Below are 21,400 nucleotides of genomic sequence, written 5' to 3' on the forward strand. Positions count from 1 at the left end.
CGTGTCACCTCTCAAATCAGTGGCTCACAATAATAACACAGGATCTATATATATTCGTAACCATCTTTGTAAACATCTGGTAGACCTTGTTTCGATCTCGCTAAATGCACAGGCTCGCAGAACTGGTCCTTACGGAAGTGCTTTTCTCTTGACAAATCACTCCGGCTTTGGACAAAGCTTCTATTTTAGGCGAGTTAAAAATAGCACCTCGCCAAAAATAGCATTCTCACGCACATATAAGGTTTACCTGCTCTTTTTGCAAGGGCCTTCACGGGATTCCCCCGTGTAGAGAACATCCTCGTTCTCGAATCGTACCAGATTCAACTGTTTCTATTACCTGGTCAAAATTAAAGGGATTCCCCTCCCGATAGCATCTGCATTTGTGAATGATTAAACTTCTACGTGACTCTTTCGCTACTCCCTACATCCTGCAATCTTATCACCAAATAATCAAATAATCTCTGTTCTCTAATTCATCTCCTTTATTATTACCGTTATTTTCACTATTACTATTATTATTATTAGTCCTACATTGTTCATATTTTCTTTATGATTTCCCATGTACAAACCTCCCTCTCCCTCTGTCCAGTGTCCATGGCAGTTCCAGAACCAGACACCCTCTCACCCTGGATTTCTTGTCGAACATCGTATATCGCGTCCTGGAATTGACACCGTAAACTCACGAGACTGCACTTCGCTGTGTCAATTTTGCCTATCTGAGAAGAATAGCTTATTTCTGTTCTGTGTGGTACGCGACCATATCACATGATATTGTATCACATGATATTGTTGACATGTGCCTCAAATCACATGATTCATGATCCAATTTTCAATACCTGTATTTACTATGATAGAGTCACTCCAAGCGTAAATTATGTACTGAAATATAGATAGATTTCGGTTCCTGATAAAATAGTGAGATGCTATTGAAGTTGCGTTCATGGTCCTTGTATGTGAACACAAGGATTTAAAATGTATATAATTCCTAGGTTAGCAGGGCGAGCATTAGTCTTGCCGTCGAGGGCGTTACTTCCTCGAATATCCATAAAATCGATACCGAGAATAGGGGGTCCCATCTTCTCTAGATTTAATACTACAACTTCAACGAAAGATACTCCGGAAACGGAGTTGCGGAAGCTAATACTGAACAATACAAAGGTAAAGCATAATGTCAAGAAGAAAACAAATATTCAAAAGCTCCGTAGAACAGACCCCAATTTTCAATCTGAATCGACAACATATATCTTGTCCCTTCTTAATGATAACAGTTCCCCCACGTTTCCAGCAGCATCCAAAACCCTTGAAAAGTACCTTTCGATCGTAACCTCAGTCACAGTAGGTGAATCCGTAGACTTTGAAGCTTTACTTCCTTCCATCAAAGGATATGATTATAGAATCCTCATACCTGATGAAGTGATCAACATCAACTTTAATGGCAAAGATTTAATGATACTATCCAACGGAACGTTAGTCGGATGGGATTTAGAGGAAGATGTCATCATAAAACATTTTCTTCCACTCGTAGAGGATGCTATAGTAGAAAAATACGAATTTGAGTCAGACGAAATGGACTGGATAGAACTCAACTCGTTGCCGACAAACCCTCTTAACAACGGAAACTCGTATCTTCAGGGAGAGATCATGGTGGTGCAAGGCAGTACCAAGGATAAGAGAGATCTAGACAAGGCTGCTTTTGCTATTGGTTTATCGAGATCCACCAGGTTGGCAATCTTAGAGAATGCTCTTGAAGTGCATTTATTATTGACTAAGAAAAATACAGAATTGCTAGCAAAGGGTAAGAGAATCACTACCTCCGAGTCCGATTTCTTAAAGTCTACGGGACGCCTATTCCTTCTTAGGGGAAAATTGAACTTGTATAGCGAATTGATTGAAACCCCGGATTTGTATTGGAGTGAGCCGACCTTGGAAAAGATCTACGATTCGGTGTCTAGAATTTTGGATATCAATTCTAGAATTTCTATTCTCAATCGTAAGTTGGACTACGCCACCGAGGAGCAACGTGCGTTCCTCGGAGTACTAAATGAGAAGAAATCTACCCGTCTAGAATGGATCATTATCATCTTAATCATGGTGGAAGTCTGCTTTGAGACGTTTCACTTTTACGAGAAGTACTCCGATTCTAAGCGCAAGCATGATGAAGAGTAGCTATTTTTAGCCCCGTCTAATCCTCGTCTTACTGTATATACCTTGTATATAAATCATAATGAACATACACAATCTGTTGGAGATTCATGCTAAACCCATGCTTAACTATGTACACGAGAAAATGGTTGCAATTTTATTGTGGTTGCGAAAAATCCAAATTTTCCAAATTGAGGTTGCAAAGGTCATTACCAAACATAGTATTTTGCAGTACAATGATGACTATTTTTCACAGCCAAATGGTTAGTATATGGAAACAGGTAGTTTGTAATTGTAATATTTGTTTCAAGTTACTGAGATCTGAAACATTCCAAAAGAGCTTAAATAAGCTAGCAATTCCGAGTTTATTTTGGCTGTTTGGTGGGTAATTCTGCATAATCCAACTAAATACATTCGTTTACAATGAAATTACATTTTCTTCTTGTTGCTTTGTTTCCGTTTACCATCGCTAAAACTTTAACAAGTATTTTTCAAACACTAGAAATCACTAACTCGTCTCCCCAGAATCGTGCTCAGGACATAAGAACTGCTACGCTTACATGGAAAATCGCAAAAGGAGACGCTATTGAAGGAGACGTCTTCTTCTTGGACATGCCTTATGTCTTCAGGACAAAGTTCCAATCCTCTCAGGTGAACCTTATAGCTGACTCCAAAATTTATAGTACATGTGATGTATATGATGGCTCTTACCTCGAAAGCAAGTCCTACTTGAGTTGTAAGACTACAAATGCCGTCTTAGGCGAAAACTTCCTCAGCGCAGAAGGAACAATATCATTTGATTTCGTTTTCAATGCTGGTGGTTCTTCTTACATTTCAGATCTTGCTGGGGCTAATCATATAGTAGCGGGAGAAAACGCAATAAACTGGAGTGGTTTGCAAACTACCGTAAATATCGACGCTGGTCCATTCTTTGCTCCTGTCAATGAGCCTAACGAAATTGTGTATTATACCAGGTCAACTCCTCAAGGTTATGAACAAATCTACTTCTTAGCTGGAAAATGCCAGGGAGGTATTGTTTCTGGTCAAATTGGCATTGCTACTGATGACACATTAGACTGTTCAAAATTCAATGTCATGGCCACTAACCAATTAAATGATTTCCTTTTACCTAAGAATTATATTAATATTGGATCAACTGTGCAATGCTCTAGTCAGAGCGTTGCCTTTTCTTTCAATGCTGTCGATTCTAGTTATAGGGTATTCTTGCAAGGGCTCGAGACATTTCCAACAGACAGTAACGTTGTGAATCATGTCTTCGCCTACAGCTTAAAATGTGGAGATGGAACTAAAATCTCCCTGAGGACAAATCAGGGGTTTGTGGTTATTGACGGAACTTTCGACAGCAATGGAACAGACAGCCAAGCAGTCTGTGTGACAGAGACATGGACAGAGAAATATAAAACCACCATCACTATCCCGTGCTCTAAGGCCAGCTGTGAAACTACCATCTTAGTTCAAGTACCAAATAGTGAGTTAAGTTCCACGGCAACAAGTATTACAATAGAGTCGTCAGAAAGTTATATCTCTACGGCAATTTTACCAAATACTGAAATCAGTTCCATTGCAACAAGTACTACAATAGCGTCGTCAGAAGGTTCTAGCTCTATGACGATTTTACCAAGTTCCAATTGTACAACTCTGACAATGGATATGGAAACTTCTGTTTCTTCTTTCAGCACTTCCGTTTCAAAGGACCAAAGTGATTCTTCTGAATTTTCCAGCTTGCAAAGGTTTAGTAGTGTTGAAGCCACATCTGTCTTCCCTTCATCTAGCTTTTCGAGCTCTGACAGTCAATTCACAGAGCCTTGTTCTGCTTGTGAAGATAGTTCAGTGGTTCCTTTGTCGACTACGGAGTTTGAGGATATAGAACCATCTTCAGTTCAATCTGAAAGTTCCACGGTATCCATTACATCAATCAGTGAATCATTCCCATCATCAGATTATTCATCCTCTGAAGTATTTCTTACTTATTCTAATTCTTCGCTTGAAGAAATTTCAATTGATTCCCTGATTTCTGAATATAAAATGCTATCAAGTTCTCTGGAAGAGACTCTTCTGTCACTAGACTCTTCGTCTGGTGAATCTGTCAGTCCTCCTTCTACGTCAACACAAGAAACTTCGGAACCTCCACAGAATTCAGAACTGTCGTCTCTAGAATCATATTCGTCTGAAGAGGAACCCACAGTGGTGCTTTCTTCATCTTCCAGTCTATCATTTTCTGAGGAGGATACTTCTCTGGAAGAAACATCAAGTTCTTTGATTTCTAAAGCTCAATCATTGTCGTCATATTATTCTTCATTAATAGAAAGCACCCCTTCAAGGTCTCCAAGCGAATCTGAATTCTCCTCGAGTTACTCGTTGAATACCTATTCAACTTCGAATGTTATACATTCAGAATCTGCTGAATCACTTACTAGCTCCTTTTATTACAACTCCTCTTCCAGTGGACCATATAGTTCTATTCCGGTTCAATCATCTATAGTGTCGCTGGACTCATCTTCAACCATTTCCCAAGGTATATCAGAATTACTGTCAGATTCATTATCAAGTTTGTTGTCGTCATCCTGGAAGTCATCTTCTTCGATATTACTGTCATCAACTAGTGCTGAAGTAACTTCATTTCCAGAGTCTATTATGACAAGTCCATCAACAGAATACTTGACTTCTTCATCCTGCCAGATTTCTTCTCTTTCCTTGTCACTTTCATCCTCTGTTGAGTTGATTTCTTCTACTTTATCTTCTTCCTTTTCCTTACCATCACCATCTTCCGCTTCCAATGCTGATAAATCATATCGAGTATCCTCCATTTTGAACTCTAGCCTGTCTTTATCGGAGCAGTCTTCACTATTACAGTCTTCATTTGAACAGTCTTCAATATCAGTATCGTTACCATATTCAACATTATCGTCATCGTTACCATCTTTATCATTGTCGTTATCCGTGTCATCCTTACCATCCTCAACATTACCGTCATCATTATCAACGGCATCATTATCGTCATCGTTAGGATCGGTATCATTGTTGTCGTCGTTAACATCGGTATCATTATCGTTACCATCTTTTTCATCGTCAACATTACCGTCATCGTTGCCATCCGTATCATTGTCGTTATCTCAGTCCTCACCAACATCATTATCAACATCATCTTCATCCTCACCATCATCAACATTACCATCATCATTACCATCTTTATCATTATCGTCATCTAGGTTATCATCATCTTCATCACTTCCTTCATCATCATCTTCATTATTATCTTCATCACTATCTTTATCACTATCTTCATCAACACCATCTTCATCAACATCACCTTCATCAACACCATCTTCATCAACATCAACATCAACATCACCACTCTCTTTGACTGCATCTACATTATCATCATTAGGTGCATCAATATCACCATCATTATTATCATCGTTACTCTCTGTGCTTGCGTCTAAATTATCATCATTAGATACTTCGATGTCACCATCCGTACCATCGTCGTCACAGTCACTGCCAACTTCATCAATGCCAAATCCACCAACTTCATCTGAACTATCTCATTCAGTTGCCAGTGCCTCTTCGGATGCAATTCTGGGATCCTTCTCAACTCTCTCGCTTCAATCGACTACTAACCTGATAAGTTCTTCTTTTGAAAGATCAACAGTAATTTCAAGTTATACGGCTACTGTTACTCTCAAAGGTACTACCATCATTACTGTTATTAAATGTAATGGAGGATGTACCTTAAAAGATTCCAGTACTTTGGAAGATTCAAGCTTTGCAAGTTCCTTAGGATCATCTACTGAATCTTCTGTACCTCCGCCTTCGTCAATTTCGTTTATTGAAATGACGTCTCAAACTTCCATAGAATCGGAATCTTGTATTTCAGAAATTCTGTCTGATGTTGGTGAAACTTCAGACACTTCCACTGTGAGCCGTCAAGCATATACTGAGACCACATCAAGTTTCCCAGAATTGCAATCTTCAGCTAATGACATCACAAGCGCAGTAAGCATGACTTTGTCAGGTGCAGATTTAGTTTCGTCAGTCTCTCTTTCAACTCTGCTGCAAACTGAATATAAATCTACTCTGGCTACAACATTGAGCCTTCTCAGCTCGCAGTCACTTTCGCTGCTGTCGATTTCATTAAAACTGACGTACTCTTCTGCTTCCTCAGTTTCGTCGACTTATTCTACTCCAACCTCGACAACCACATCAGGAACATGCCATTCGTGTGTTGATTCACTCGCCAGTACCAGTGGAATATCAAAAGCAACTTCTCTGTCCAATTCACTCCTGTCAACTGTATCATTTGGGACATCGGTTTCAACTGGAGTTACCCTTAGTGTCACCAATAGAACTGATACAGTTACTGACTTTGAAACCATCTACTCCAGGACTTGTCCAGATACATCCAATACCACATACCCAACTTCCAGCTCCACCAGCACTCCTTGCACCACCGACTCCGAGAACCTGATACCCACGGCCCCTGGTTTAACGAGCCCGCCTATAGCTAAGCCACCAGCCACTCCCATAATAGAAGATACCGTGCTGTCCAATAAACCTAATTTTGCAACCACATCCATTTCTTCTGATAACGAACAAATTAGCTCTATTCCTAATGCGGACATCAATGCGAGTGAAGCCAATTCTAATTTTAAAGATAACAATACGGAACCACCTCCGCAGCAATACAAACAGGTGCTGCCAAGCATTTATTTCGGTGTTTCTTCTTCAATGACTTTGTCACCAATTCCGGAACGATCAGTTCCATCTGATGATGGTGCCTCGGCAGAGTCTTCTAGAAGAACTCATACATCTAGTGGAATACGGACTACGGGAGTCGTTCCTGATCATGAAACGACCAAGTCTAGTGTGAGTTTATACCCATCCAGTTGTGATTCTACGATCTCGATTGTTACTAGAATAACTACGGCAAAAACCAATCGGATTGTAATTACTTCTACATGTTCGTCGTGTTCTGGAACCTCTCAATTGACATCGTTCCCCTCGTCTTCCTCCTCTCCAGCTCACGCTGAAATCTCCATTTTTACTCCTTACGAGGGCTCCGCAGCTTCAGGGTTGTTTGTTACAGCAAGTATGGATCACACCAAGATAATGACGATCGTTTTGCTTCCGTTGTTATCATTACTAGTGATAATACTGTAGTGGAATTGGAACAGAGCTGGATTATATAGTATATTGTATTGCATATAGTATCACGGAAATACAAGTCTACTTACACATACAGTAATACGAAATCTCACAGGCGAGATTGCAGGTTGTTCCATATGGAATTGGATCTCCATCTAAGGTGCAAAGCGGGAAAAAGAAATAAAAAGAAACAGGTCGTCTGCAGGCTTCCTATTCCTTCCGCAATGATGTGAGTCTCAGGGCGACTCATCTTCCACGTGACCAATGCAACCTCATTGGACTGATAAGAACGGCTGTCGCAGAAAAGATTCCGTGTTGGTAACAATCTCAAAGAGTGCAACAAACGATCCAATGGCAAAATGGTCGTCATAACAGAAGCAATAGGGTAGAAAAGAACAATTGCGCCAGAGTCAAAGCCCCCCAGCTCGTGCCATTAACCGAAACTCACTTGACATTCACCATGTTACCCCAGACTGTACTTCCTGTGGGTTGCAATGTCACTCGGTAATAGATAAAGCAGTTCCTGGACCTGCTTGCACCATGCGATAGCTCGCAAATTACCCCAATCACTCACCCCTGCCCCTAATAACTGCCACCACCCCAAGAATTGCATGTTAAACCCTCCCTAGTGGTGTCAATTACCACCAATAATTGATATTCCTCCTCGCTGTATTGTCAGATAAGACTGCTAATTTCACAAACGCCTAATATTCCAACCTGCAATCCATCGATATCATCCCGCGCGCTCATTGGCCGATTTCCCAAATTGCAATCGCTCCCAAACGGCCGATCCTGCACCCGCTTTGACGTCTCGCGCCCATATGCACCCTTCCTCCGCCGGTTTTGCTTTTTTTTTCTTGTACTACACCTAATTGCGAATTATTGGCTGGCACATTCGCTGCTAAAAAATCTTCGTGTATTGCACTACAGTGCAAGACCTGTGATTCATTGTAGAGTCAGAATCTGTTGTGATAAATTATTCCTACTAATAATATTATTATTGGTGTGCCTGTTTATTACCATTTATGCTCCCATGCAGATGGTCCCAGGCTTAGCTCTGATTTGCAGTACTACCACTGGGTTTTCTATATATACCAAATTATATTTCCCCTGTATGCTATTTTTTTCTGGCTTTTTGGTTTTCTGCTCATCCATTGTCATACTGTTTTTTTTTCACAGCCAGAGTAGATAATCGGTATAATTTGGTTATACCTTTTGGTTTGCTAACTTATTTGCTATCTTTTGTCTTATTGTTAGTCATCGCGATTTAAATATCCAGTGTCAGCATTTTTCCGTTTCATTTCGTTTTAATTCACAGCAACCAGTTTGCTTCATTTTCCCTTTGCCTTGCAGTGATTATAGCTCTAGCGTCACCTGATACTAGTAAGCTAACCGTGTGAGTCTCTCATTCATATTCATAGTTTACCACGGCCTCCAAAAGTCTGGGTACGACACATCAAGAAGATCTCACTTTGCAGTCTTCTTCATTCTAATTTGCTATTTTGCTCATCAGCTCATTTCTATCTATTTCACATCAATAACTACCACACATGTCCCAAGTCGTCCAAGGGCTAGCAAGAAGAAAACTCTTCGCTGAAGATGAGGATTATAACGATGCCGAAGTGCTTGTATTCACCGTGGCCTCCTCCATGATCTGGATCATGATACCGGGTTTGGCTTTTCTTTATTCCGGTTTAGCTCGTAGAAAGTCCGCTCTTTCCATGATATGGATTTGTATCATGTCTTCATTCATCGGTGTCTTTCAATGGTACTTCTGGGGTTATTCGCTTGCCTTTTCTACCACATCTTCCAATGGCTTCATTGGAGACTTACATTTCTTCGGTTTCCAAAACCTCTTGGGTAGAGCCAGCCCTGACTCCGACTACCCCCAAATTGCATTTGCCATTTTCCAGCTTCAGTTCTTGCTTGTCACGTTGGCCATTTTGGCTGGTGGTTGTATTGCTGAAAGAGGTCGTTTCTTACCGTGCATGGTCTTCCTTTTCTGTTGGGCCACCGTGGTCTACTGTCCTGTAGTCTTCTGGATCTGGGGTGGTGGTTGGGCCGCTAAATTCAAGTCCGGAGTTTTGGACTATGCTGGAGGAGGTCCAGTTGAAATCCTCAGTGGTGTATCTGCATTCGTATATTCGGCCTTTTTAGGTAGAAGAAATGAGACTTTGATGATTAACTATCGTCCTCACAACATTTCCACAATTTTCTTGGGAACATCGCTTTTGTACGTCGGATGGTTGTTTTTCAACGGTTTTTCGTGTGCTAACGCCTCGCTTAAGGTTCCATACTCCATGATGAACACTCACATTTCTGGTGCTTTCGGTGCTGTTGCATGGTGTTTGCTTGATTTCCGTTTGGAAAACAAGTGGTCTATGGTTGCAGTCTGTTCCGGATGTATTTCTGGTCTTGTGGCTGCTACTCCATCTTCTGGTATGATTCCATTGTGGGCTTCTGTCATTTTGGGAATCACTGCCGGTATTGTTTGTAACTTGTGTACTAAGCTTAAGTACCTCCTTAGAGTCGACGATTCCCTAGATGTTATGGCAGAGCACGGAATGGCAGGTATAGTAGGATTACTATTCAATGCTTTATTTGGTAGTGCCACCGTCATTGGATACGATAACGTCACTGTTCACGAAGGTGGGTGGCTTGATCACAACTGGAAGCAGTTGTATATTCAAATTGTATACATTTTGGCCACAACTGCATACTCTGGTGTCGTTACGGCTATCTTGTGTTTCGTTATCAACAAGATCCCAGGTTTGCACTTGAGAATCACCTACAATGCCGAAGAAGTTGGTGTTGACGAGGATCAAATCGGTGAATTCGCTTACGATTACGTTGAGGTCAGACGTGACTTCTTAGATTGGGGCAACCCAAATGTGAACCCTAACTTGCAGCCAACCTTGAGTAGAATCGAAGAAAAGGACTACCCAGGTGATCCAACTTCTGCCACTGAGATATATCAGGCTGTGAATGACTCTTCCAACAACTCCACCGCTCATCATGCAGACGATAGTGAAGACATGATGCGTGAAAAGCTTTCCAAGGAAAGATTACATCAGAACCAGGTAGAGCAGCCGCAACCAGAACCCAGCAAAGCGGCGTAATAAAACTAGATTAAAAGTATAGAAATAAAATTCAGCAACCCGAAATATGATGTTGTAAATTGTAGCATATAGGTTAGAATGAGTGCTTTAAGATTTACAGCAAATAGCGGATAACTGGTGGATGCAAAAAATAGGATTGATCCCCCTGGATATTGCATGTGGTTGCTTCAGCATGTTCAGGGCCCTATTTGTTAAACGAAGAATTCATCCATTGGATATGAGTTCAAATGGCTAATGTCAATCGATTCTCGTTGTCTCCTCGTTGGGAGTGATTTAGGAGATTATAGAGTGCCGCTATTTGTATCGAATTCGATCTCATGGGCAAAGATGGTTTCTCATATCGATATTATTCCTTTCCAAGAATCTAAATGCTGAAGAAAACATCGTACCTTAAGTGTGGGGCAAGATTCGTATATCCGATGTCTCGCAGGAATTCCATTGTTCTTAGAGAAAGCTTTTAGCATCAGTTTGCAATTATCAGAGTCAATTCTTTCTTGTAAAAGTAAAAGAGGACCCTTGGAACCTCACAAAACCTTCTGTAGTTCCCTTATCATAATCGGCAATTCAATCGGGTGCAAAATCCACTATGGAGCCTTAGTATATAGAACGGCATTGGACAATCTATAGATTTTCACGTGACTTGATTCCACATGCATCACGTGGACAGATAAATATTTCAAGAGGCATTCTCATCGCTTTGATGAGCCTCTTTGCTACGGAATTATCAGGTTAGGTTAGGACTTTTGTGCATGCTACCTACAGGCGGATCGAGTAATGTATCGCGCCAGGAAGGCAGTGTTACGGTCTTGCGATAATTCGGAAGACTAGGCCCATGAAAAGAATTTAGCCCTGGTAGGAACAGCGTTCCGAAGAGCAAGATCAGCTCACGTATTTTGCTATCTCCTAGACTTGCTTGAGTTTTTGTCAAATTTTCAAATGCGATGCTGACCACGTCACTGTCAACATCACTTGAACACGACTGATTCTTCTAGACATACGTAATAGAACATAAAACGCATACACAATAGAAATGGGACACCATGGATGTAATTGGCCTATGTGCACTACTTTGGATATACAACCACTCACACCACTGACTGTATTCTATAACCTTTCTTTTTTGATTTCACGTAAAATAAAAAAAAAAAGAAGAAGAAGAGCAAGCTCTAGGGTGTCCTCTCTTGTCAAATGTCTATCTCTCTAATCATATTTCGCCCAAAAGAAGGCAATAAAATCTCATTTCTCTCATATTTCATTCGTTGTCTATAATATTGTCCATCATACCCTTCGAACCCGGTCTCACTATCTTACTTCCACTTAAACTATATTACTACTACAAGCTTTTCCCTTCCTTTACTTCCACTGTCTCAATATACACTCCGTCACTACATATTATTACTCTCTCTGTGACCCTGTCTTTTCTCTTCCACCTGTTCCTGTCTCTTCCACCTTTTCCTGTCTCTTCACTCCTCACACCTCACAACCTCACAAAAAATCACATCTCACATCTTACACCTTTCCACCTCCGCTCCTCCATTCTCTCACACTGTCTGTCCCTCACCTTTTCCACTAACAAAAAAAATCATGCTCCCGCTCGAGCGGGCCTTCGCACTTCTATGTGCACGCCGTCTCAATCCGGAAACGGTCTCTTCTTCGTTTCTTCGTGGAGTGAAAAATCTTGACTCATTTGATCAAATACTCCAGACTTGGACTGTGAGCAGTGAAATTTTTAGTAGGAACAAGTTGTTTTCTTTTCAGGATCAAGTGAAGTTTCGATACTAGAGCTTATAACACAACCAGCCGCCGCCGCCAAAACCCCGTCTTGCGTATATCAGCCGAAATGATTTCTCGCAGTCTTAGAGCGTCGCAAAGAGCCAAGATGGTCTCAAGAATGATGAAAAATTCCGTCAGAACCATCACCAAAACCAACTTGCAAAATGCCACCATGTCTGCCACCACCAGACCAACCCCAGCTCCAGCTTTCAATGCTGAAATCTCAAGAATACCACAAACAACCGACCAGGAAACTCCCACTAACCACCCCCTTAGACATAAACAAGTCATGGATGACTCGTTCATTGGTCTTACTGGTGGTGAGATCTTCCACGAAATGATGCTTAGACACAACGTCGATACTGTTTTTGGTTACGCAGGTGGTGCTATTCTTCCTGTCTTCGACGCTATCTACAACTCCGACAAGTTCAAGTTTGTCCTTCCAAGACACGAGCAAGGTGCTGGTCACATGGCTGAAGGTTACGCCAAGGCCAGTGGTAAGCCAGGTGTTGTCTTAGTCACCTCGGGTCCAGGTGCCACTAACGTCATCACTCCTTTAGCCGATGCCTTGATGGACGGTGTCCCATTAGTTGTGTTCTCTGGTCAAGTACCAACCACCGCTATCGGTACCGATGCTTTCCAAGAAGCCGATGTCATTGGTATTTCTCGTAGTTGTACCAAGTGGAACGTCATGGTGAAAAACGTTGCTGAGTTACCTAGAAGAATTAACGAAGCCTTCGAGATCGCCACTTCCGGAAGACCTGGTCCAGTTTTGGTTGATTTACCAAAGGACGTCACCGGTGCCATCTTAAGAGAAGCCATTCCAATCAACTCGACTCTTCCATCTAACGCCTTGCTGCAAATCACAAAGAAGGCTCAATCTGAATTCACCATGGATGCCATTGCCCGTTCTGCTGACTTATTGAATGTGGCCAAGAAGCCTATCATTTACGCTGGTGCAGGTGTCTTGAACCACGAAGATGGTCCTAAGCTTCTTAAGGAGTTGGCTGACAAGGCTAACATTCCAGTTACTACCACATTACAAGGTTTGGGTGCTTTCGACCAAAGAGACCCTAAGTCTTTGGACATGTTAGGTATGCACGGTCACGCTGCTGCTAACACCGCTATGCAAGCTGCTGACTGTATCATTGCTCTCGGTGCCAGATTCGATGACAGAGTCACTGGTAACATTGCCAAGTTCGCCCCAGTTGCCAAGTTGGCTGCTCTGGAAGGAAGAGGTGGTATCATTCACTTCGAAATCTCTCCTAAGAACATTAACAAGGTTGTAGAGGCCACTGAAGCCGTTGAGGGTGATTTGACCGCTAATTTGCGTTCTTTCATTCCATTGGTTAAGGAAGTCAAGGAGAGAAAGGAGTGGCTCTCTAAGGTTAACGAATGGAAGGAGAAGTACCCATACGCTTATCAAGTCGAGACTCCAGGTTCCTTAATCAAGCCTCAGACTTTGATTAAGGAGATCTCTGAACAGTCTTCAACTTACGGTAAGGAAGTCATTGTCACCACAGGTGTCGGTCAACATCAAATGTGGGCCGCTCAGCATTTTACTTGGACTAAGCCAAGAACTATGATTACTTCCGGTGGTTTGGGTACTATGGGTTTCGGATTACCATCTGCTATTGGTGCTCAAATTGCTAAGCCAGATGCTATCGTCATCGACATTGACGGTGATGCTTCCTTCAACATGACCCTTATGGAGTTGTCATCTGCCGTCCAAGCCAACGCTCCTGTCAAGATCTGTGTCTTGAACAACGAAGAACAAGGTATGGTTACACAATGGCAATCTCTCTTCTATGAACACAGATACTCTCATACCCATCAATCAAACCCTGATTTCATGAAGTTGGCTGATGCCATGGGTGTTCAAGGTATCAGAGTCTCCACTCAAGAGGAATTAAAGTCGGGTGTTAAGGCTTTCTTAGATGCCACTGGACCTGTTTTATTGGAGGTTATTGTGGAGAAGAAGGTCCCAGTCTTGCCTATGGTTCCGGCTGGTAGTGCATTGGATGACTTCATTCTCTGGGACGCTGAGACTGAAAGTCAACAAAACCAATTAAGAAAAGAGAGAACTGGTGGTAAGCACTAGGGAGTGTTTCCAGTCTAATAACTCTTGTACATTTAATTTCCTTAAGCACGGTCTCGTCATGTCTTCAGGACTTCATATTCATATATTTACATAGTTGCTTTCCTCCTTGTCGTTTTACAAAGTTAAGATGTGGGGTTTCAGTATTTATTGCTTTTCCTTCAATTCTTTTTGCACCCAACACAGCTTCTAAAAAGTCGCTTGGACCCTCATTTGATTTTTGTTAATTGGATTGTATGATACCGTCCATATTATTCTAAAACACAAAAATAGTTACAATATTGGTTTAAAAAATACAAATAAGTTTAAATTATATTTCATGTAGTGAACCATGCTATATTATCAAAATATTGTTCCTGAGTATGGAATAATCAGTACTCAGATTACCTCTAAAACATCCATCTTACGAAATTTAGAAGAACTTAAAAGTTTGTAGCAACGACTGACATTTTACTTAACTACAAAACTACAAAACATTACTGGCTTTTACACCTACATCGCCATCAAAGTCATAATTACCAATACATCATACCACATTATTTACATTGTAATAAGAGGACCCTGTATCATTTCACGAAGGTCGCTTTCTCCTGTCACGTGATATCATGGACTATTTTTAGATTTCTAGTTTCATGTATGTCGTTTGCCTACAAATCAAGTAGACTTGAGACTCTGGATCAAACGAAAATCTGTTCACTTAGGTTAACATCTCTCATGCTACAATTATCATATCTAGTTATGCTATTCTCTGAATACCTGGCAATCCTGTATACCTAATCAAAGAGAAACGTTTCATTTCATCTTCAATTGTATTGGTAAAACAGCACAACCTTACAACAATAATAACCCCCAGCTATAGATCACGTGCAACTATTGGTTTACAATATTGTTATTTATTGTAGATTGCAATCTTATATGGATTCCTGTATGCACGACGATAGAGATCTGTATTGAGTTTTCTATTCCATCGGCGGTACTGGGGTCTTGGGCTTTACTATACATACTTCAGTACCGACGACAATCACATGGATTGAATGAATCAAATAAAAGTTCAATTTTAAGGGCGATTACCGAACCCAGTTGCCACTAAATACCACTTAATAATTCTACGCCACAAGGTATATCTACAAATGTAAATTTGCGTTAAACTGACATCATAGAGATTCCATATTAAGACTTACCTGCTAACCAGTTGCTAATAGATATAACTCTGGTTGAATGGAATGTTTATTTCCTTCTCCCTCTAATTTCTACAAATCTCAAAAAAAGTCTGTGCTCACACGACTATTAAAATGAGCAGTCTCTAATACTGCGAGACACGACTACAGAATACATATCACCATCCAAGAAGCCAGAACTATACCTATTTGCAATAAGTACCGTCAACATCTACAATTTGGAAAGTAGAGTCACATCGCTCAACTTACTAAACCTGGCAAAGGGTACAACGATTGTTGCATATTTTGTTTACGGCCTCGTTGGTTTGTAGATTCGATCAACAGTAGGTAGCTGAAGTGAAAAAGATGCTATTAGAACTCTGGAAAAATACTTACCATAGCGCTTCATCGCTACGTACTTCGGGCCAATGGTCGAAAGTTAGCCTCAATTGCTGCTTTCTCTATTTCATGTACTAAATACACTGTTTAATTCAAATTCTTCAAAAAAAGTAAGCCCGATGCGGGGGTCGAACCCGCAACCTTTTGATATCCTATTTTAAGAGTCAAACGCTCTACCGATTGAGCTAACCAGGCATTTCTTGCTAATAATTATTTCAAATCTATTTTCTCGTGCAAGCTAATTATATGTGCAGGATAACCGACCCCTTTGGCGCTACCAGTTACTAATGGAGAATACCAGTACTTACCAACATGCATCATCGAATTAAGACTCAATTTCATATTGTACCTTTTGACAATATTGGACCATCTGTAATTACTTGCGAAAGGTAACAACTTTACCGGACTTAGCTTGTGGTGCTTTTAGTGATACTCTTACCCCTTCAAAAAATAATCTTAAATGTTGGTTTTACTTAAAGTTTTGTAAGATTTTGGAAATATTTTAGCATCTTAAGCTATGAATAGTGAATAACACCCTTCAAATATATCATGTTCTTTTATTAAGTTTACATTCATGAAATCATGAAACTTTTCTAAATATAGTACAGTAATAAATATTAAATAATTATTTCATTGACCAAGGGGACCATATGCGTTGGTGTTGACTGAGCCTGAATTACCATTGTTCCAGTTGCTTGCCAGTGTTGGTCCAGGGAACATTTTATTACTACCTTGAGACCCATGGCGTAAGCTCATTAAATCATTTATAACTAATTTCTCCTTTTTAGCTAACTCATCATCTTGAGGAGTCAATGAATTGGACTTGTTATTGTAGTCTGCTTCGCCCATCAAGAACTCAAATTTGGACATTGACGGCACCTTGTTAAACGAAGGTGAGCCAGCTCCCGGTGAATTGGAATAAAAGTTACTAATAACAGGGTGAGGCAAAGATGGGGGAACAACAGTATTCTTGGCCACAATGGCATGTGTGCTCTCAGACAGGCTTTGCTGCTGGGGTTGTTGTAATGATTGAGCAGGATGATGATGGTGTGTAACCTGCGTTGGTAGTGGTATACCACTTGCATTCTTCTCAACTATTTTGTTCAAGACATCATTACTCTTGTACTTGATGAACTTGAGAATCTTTAAGTACTTTAAGTCTTCATCCATTTCTTCGTCGTCCCAATCAATTGAGTTATACATATTTGAAACGTCATCATCATCTTCATAGTCACTATCCTCTTGGTACTTCAAGATTTCATCTTTGAGTTCGTCATTCATCAATTTCTCATATAACTTGTCTTCCTTTAGCTTCTTGGGGTCTTTTCTATTAACACCAACTTTGTAGTTGATAAAAATTTTAATAAAAAGATCAACACTCTTGTGTAGTAAAGGAATGGAATCGCCGATTAATCCTAATTCACTGCGCTTGAAGAATTTCAATTGGCAAATTAGAAGATACAACATTTGCAATATGATTGACTTCTTAAAATTGATTACGGTCATTGACAAGCCATTTAACATATAGTTAAAAGGTGAGGCAGGGATTTCCTTCGTAATCCTTTTCGCGATGTTCGGATTGTTCGAATTAGAGGTTCTTCTTCTCTTGACAGAAAAATCATTAATGACAAATCCATCTTCGTCCACATCAAGTCCTAAACTTTCCATCACTATGTTAGATGAAGAAGGAACCGGCTCGATGATTTTCTCTGTGGACTTGTTGATATGGTCAAAAATCAATAAGAAATAATTCAAAACTTCACGAGAGATGCCTGATATCTCAATATAATAAGGAAACTTCAATTCCTTGTCGACAATGAAATTGAGGTAGTTCATCGATCTAATTAGAATGTAGTGGAAATTCAATTGGATCTTAATTAATTGGGACACAGTGTGAATATCGGGAATGCCCGTAGTGAAGTAATTGATTAAACCTTCATGAGTGATACCAGATGAAATCTTCGAGGTCTTCAACTCGTGGTATAGATCATTTGTAGTGATATCCAAGATATTTGGTAATCCCATTTCTGTTTGAAGTGGTAATAAATTAAGTTTTTTAGTCTTCAAAGAATTCCTCCAATTTGATAAATTTTTGTCAATTGTTAAGAACTGGCTGAAGTTATAATTTAAGTTACCATCATTTCCCTCTCCATCATCTTCATTTAGAATCCAGTCCAAATGCTTATTGTGATGATTAGGGTTGTCCTTCTTCTTCTTTTTTCTTTTAAGATACTCATAGTAGTTGGGAGCAAAAGACGAGGGGATAATGATATTCATGAGATTTAAGAACTCAATACTGGGCTTCAATAATGTATCGAATAAGTCATCATTATCTTCGAGCAAAGAACTCAATTTCTCAGGAGTCAATTGGAAGTATCTATCAATAGTGACAGGATTAATAACTGTAGTATTCAAACTAGGTTTAAACCCAAACTTCAAATTGAAGCACTTGAGGAGAACCTTGTAAACCCAGAAATTTTTCACTCTGTTCCTTCTCTGGCGCGTGTTGAGTGACAAGTCATTGAAAAACAAATTTTTGGAGTTAAGATTGATACCAAGAATACCAATAAAGGAATTAATTAACGAGGATAAAATAAGTGACTTTTCCTTGTTGTTTGTCAAAAGGGAATAGTACAAGAATAATAAATAAGTTTGTAACTGGTTAACAGATACGTGAAATGCGTTGAAATAAGGCAAAAAGTCATACATCGACTTAATCACCGACGGCGAATTATCTTTTGGAGCCTTCTTATGAAATGAATAATTTGGGTCTGAGTGGTTCAATAGCAAATTCAAGTTAATGGTAGGGTTGTTCATTGAAATCATGGCGTAGATCTGAATGATTGTCATTAGATACTCGTTGACGATTTGGTAATCATTGTTATTCGAAAGATTGAACCCATTGATAGTTGAATCGTCGTATGTGAAAATGAACGGATACATTGTATGAAATGCGTCGTAGGATTCCATGAATTGCTTGTAGTCAAAAATTGGCAAAATGATATTATAATTAAGGAAAAACTGAATAATCTGATTATCCAATTCTTTCTTGTTATTAAACAACTTCTTGAAGTTGTTGATGAGTTTTATGAACAAGTCGTAAATATCAGTTGGAAGTTGGTTGTTGACAAGACTGAATTCATTTAAATTATTTCCGGTCAACGGATTGTAAATGACGTCTAAATCTTTGTTGTGGAACTGATTGTAATTATTGTACAGTGGGTGATATAAGTAGCTATTAGGATCATCGAGGAGGAAGTTGTGAGAATTGGTGATCTTAAGGAATGGTAGGTTCAAATTGATCAACAAATGATTGAATTGCGATTCAAAATTAAGGTTGTCATTACCTATAATTATGCCCTTATTATCAAGATTAAAGATCTGGTCAATAGGATTATTAATTTGCACTGTTTGGTTTGTTGTAGTGAGGAGAACCTTGCTGTCTGCATTTGTGTTTTGAACTGTAGTGGTGGTAGGGGTGTATGAGCCACTTGGTGTATTTAAGCTGGTTGAAACAACAGTTTCGTTATTATCATTACCTTTACTATCACCATCTTCTTCGAGGCCATACTTTTCCTTTAGTCTCTGGTTCTCATCTTCTAGTTCTTTCAACTTCTTCTCCAAATTTTCAGTGTATCCTTTGGGGAACGCTCTTCTGGTTAACTTGTCACTTGTCTTACATTCAAATCCAATTTTCTTACAGTTGAGGCAAGGGTACTGCCCATCACACTTAATTTTCTTGATACGGCATCGGTCACATGCCTGGGACACACGAATGCCTGTAGTGGTGGTTATCAACTTAAAGTTGGAGGCCGATTTGTCCTTGGACGATTTCTCCGAGTTTTCTGTTTTCACCATGGTTGATGCAACAAAAACTCCACTTGGGTACGACTCCTGTTGGGTGGAAGCAAAATGAATAATACAGACTGGCTTCAGCGATTGACAGAACACAAATATAAAATTAACCCAACCGCAACAACGTCAACTTTGTTTTTAAACTCCGAGCTCGACAATGACTGTTACTGTTATGGTGTTTAGATAGTGACTCGTAGAAAAATATATTTAACGAAAACTTGCCAGAAAGAAGATAATATTTCGTTTACACATCCAAGGGTTATGTCCGATATGCTGTTACAGTTCCAGGCGGTTTAGAAGTAGGCAAAATTTACTGGAATAACCTGCAAACGATGTCTCACTTTGTTTGGTAGCAAGGATGATGCTGATGTCCACTCGCGTGATGTTGCAAAAAAAAATGGCCTGCTATCTGTGTGCCACAAGCTTTCCGATACAATTGTACAACACTTCTCTGGATTCTGGTTTAGGCGTGCTGCTTTGAATTACTCGAATTAGCGATACCGATTGTTTAAATATTTTGATTCCGGATGATTGGGAATGTGCAAAAGTTTCCCCAGAGTTAGGCATGGGCCTGCATCGGGCCAAGGGAAGAAAAAATCTGGTATTATGGTTTTGGTTCCAAGGATATATACGGGATAGATGGTGATAGTCGATCCAAGACTTGAAGCCTGTGCAAGTACATAGTTCTGAGAGCAAGCAACCTTGGGACGAGCGGGCCAGAAAGCCAGAGAAGCTTTGAGGATTTGAAAAATTGGTCCTTTGACAGAAATGCCATTTTTGTTTTGCACTGTCTTGGCTGTAATGAGATGGTTCTAGTTACGAAGAGTGAAAAATTACCTAATATTGAAAAAAGAGAGAATGTCCCAGTGCTAGTAATGCATAAGAACAGGCGAGGTTAGAGGTATCTGGTTTGGGTATAATCCTTTCCTATGGAAAGGGGGTAAGAGTACAAGGTTATTTCTTATATTTGGTAAGTGTAATCCTACGTGGTTCCGGAGCCGCATCAGGTGAAAAATATACCGTACGCTCCCATAATCAACAATCCTATCGAACAAACTGTCAATCACTTGAGTCACATCGACAAAGACCGAAACAGGAGAACTCCATTCCTCGGGTGCCACCGCTTGAGCCAACCCGAAAACTAGCTTTCTCAGCGGCGTATTTCTGAGAATGTTTCGCTCACGATTCTTCGACCGATTCTTCACATGAGTAACAGTGAGCACAGCCGCGAGCCACCCCTATTTCTTGGTGGGACTGGCAGCAAAATTTCAGGTAGTTACCGTGCTGTGAAACAAACACATGCAAACTGTCACTACCGACTGACACCCCCTACGCGTTTCGTGTCGAAATGATACGATATCTTACCCTATACATCACGGACCGCACATTTACTTAGCCCCAGGTCCCTCACCTGAGTGATTCCACCATCACACCCACTGCACCCCATGACCCCAGACTTCTTTGTCCACCGCACGCTGGAATAATCAATCATCCATGCCGCATGTATGATGCGCTTCGGATACACCTCTCTCCATGCACAGATTAACCTTTACCCCATAGTTGCAAATCGTTCCCCATCAACCGTACATCAACACCCGTGCCACAGTAGGTCGCTGTCTCCTCCTTTTTTTTTCTCCACCAGGTACACCACAGATTCTGCAGCTGTTTCGTCATAGAAGAAGGCATCAGTC

General features: G+C 40.3%; 6 protein-coding genes and 1 non-coding gene across 7 annotated transcripts; 5 read left to right on the top strand and 2 right to left on the bottom strand. All coding sequences in view use genetic code 12, as the record gives it.

Annotated features, from left to right (window-relative positions):
• The first annotated feature begins 894 nt into the window (after positions 1-894).
• On the top strand, positions 895-2,248 carry RJT20DRAFT_129872 (uncharacterized protein). Its single transcript, XM_064917608.1, has one exon. The coding sequence runs from the start codon at positions 973-975 to the stop codon at positions 2,164-2,166; it is 1,194 nt and encodes a 397-aa protein (XP_064773238.1). The 5' UTR covers positions 895-972; the 3' UTR covers positions 2,167-2,248.
• Positions 2,242-4,385, top strand: RJT20DRAFT_156514 (cell-wall agglutinin N-terminal ligand-sugar binding-domain-containing protein; the record flags this gene model as incomplete). The annotated part of the gene is made up of 2 exons (XM_064919132.1): positions 2,242-4,350; positions 4,371-4,385. The coding sequence occupies exons 1-2, from the start codon at positions 2,566-2,568 to the stop codon at positions 4,383-4,385; spliced, it is 1,800 nt and encodes a 599-aa protein (XP_064773239.1). The 5' UTR covers positions 2,242-2,565.
• A 1,291-nt stretch (positions 4,386-5,676) lies between these two features.
• RJT20DRAFT_999 (uncharacterized protein) lies at positions 5,677-7,323 on the top strand (the record flags this gene model as incomplete). Its single annotated transcript, XM_064921783.1, has 1 exon — positions 5,677-7,323. One exon carries the CDS (start codon positions 5,677-5,679, stop codon positions 7,321-7,323), a length of 1,647 nt encoding a protein of 548 aa, XP_064773240.1.
• Positions 7,324-8,858: 1,535 nt separating this feature from the next.
• Positions 8,859-10,427, top strand: MEP1 (ammonium permease; the record flags this gene model as incomplete). Its single annotated transcript, XM_064918469.1, has 1 exon — positions 8,859-10,427. The coding sequence occupies one exon, from the start codon at positions 8,859-8,861 to the stop codon at positions 10,425-10,427; it is 1,569 nt and encodes a 522-aa protein (XP_064773241.1).
• Positions 10,428-12,321: 1,894 nt separating this feature from the next.
• ILV2 (acetolactate synthase catalytic subunit) lies at positions 12,322-14,301 on the top strand (the record flags this gene model as incomplete). Its single annotated transcript, XM_064921716.1, has 1 exon — positions 12,322-14,301. One exon carries the CDS (start codon positions 12,322-12,324, stop codon positions 14,299-14,301), a length of 1,980 nt encoding a protein of 659 aa, XP_064773242.1.
• Positions 14,302-15,967: 1,666 nt separating this feature from the next.
• RJT20DRAFT_t118 lies at positions 15,968-16,049 on the bottom strand. Its single transcript has one exon. It is a non-coding gene; the product is annotated as a tRNA-Lys (tRNA).
• A 150-nt stretch (positions 16,050-16,199) lies between these two features.
• ZCF16 (Zcf16p) lies at positions 16,200-19,887 on the bottom strand. Its single transcript, XM_064920643.1, has one exon. It carries the CDS (start codon positions 19,710-19,712, stop codon positions 16,485-16,487), a length of 3,228 nt encoding a protein of 1,075 aa, XP_064773243.1. The 5' UTR covers positions 19,713-19,887; the 3' UTR covers positions 16,200-16,484.
• Between the last annotated feature and the right edge of the window lie 1,513 nt (positions 19,888-21,400).

This window comes from Scheffersomyces xylosifermentans (assembly GCF_036884685.1).
Source record: "Scheffersomyces xylosifermentans strain CBS 12540 chromosome Unknown RJT20scaffold_6, whole genome shotgun sequence".
Classification (NCBI taxonomy): domain Eukaryota; kingdom Fungi; phylum Ascomycota; class Pichiomycetes; order Serinales; family Debaryomycetaceae; genus Scheffersomyces; species Scheffersomyces xylosifermentans.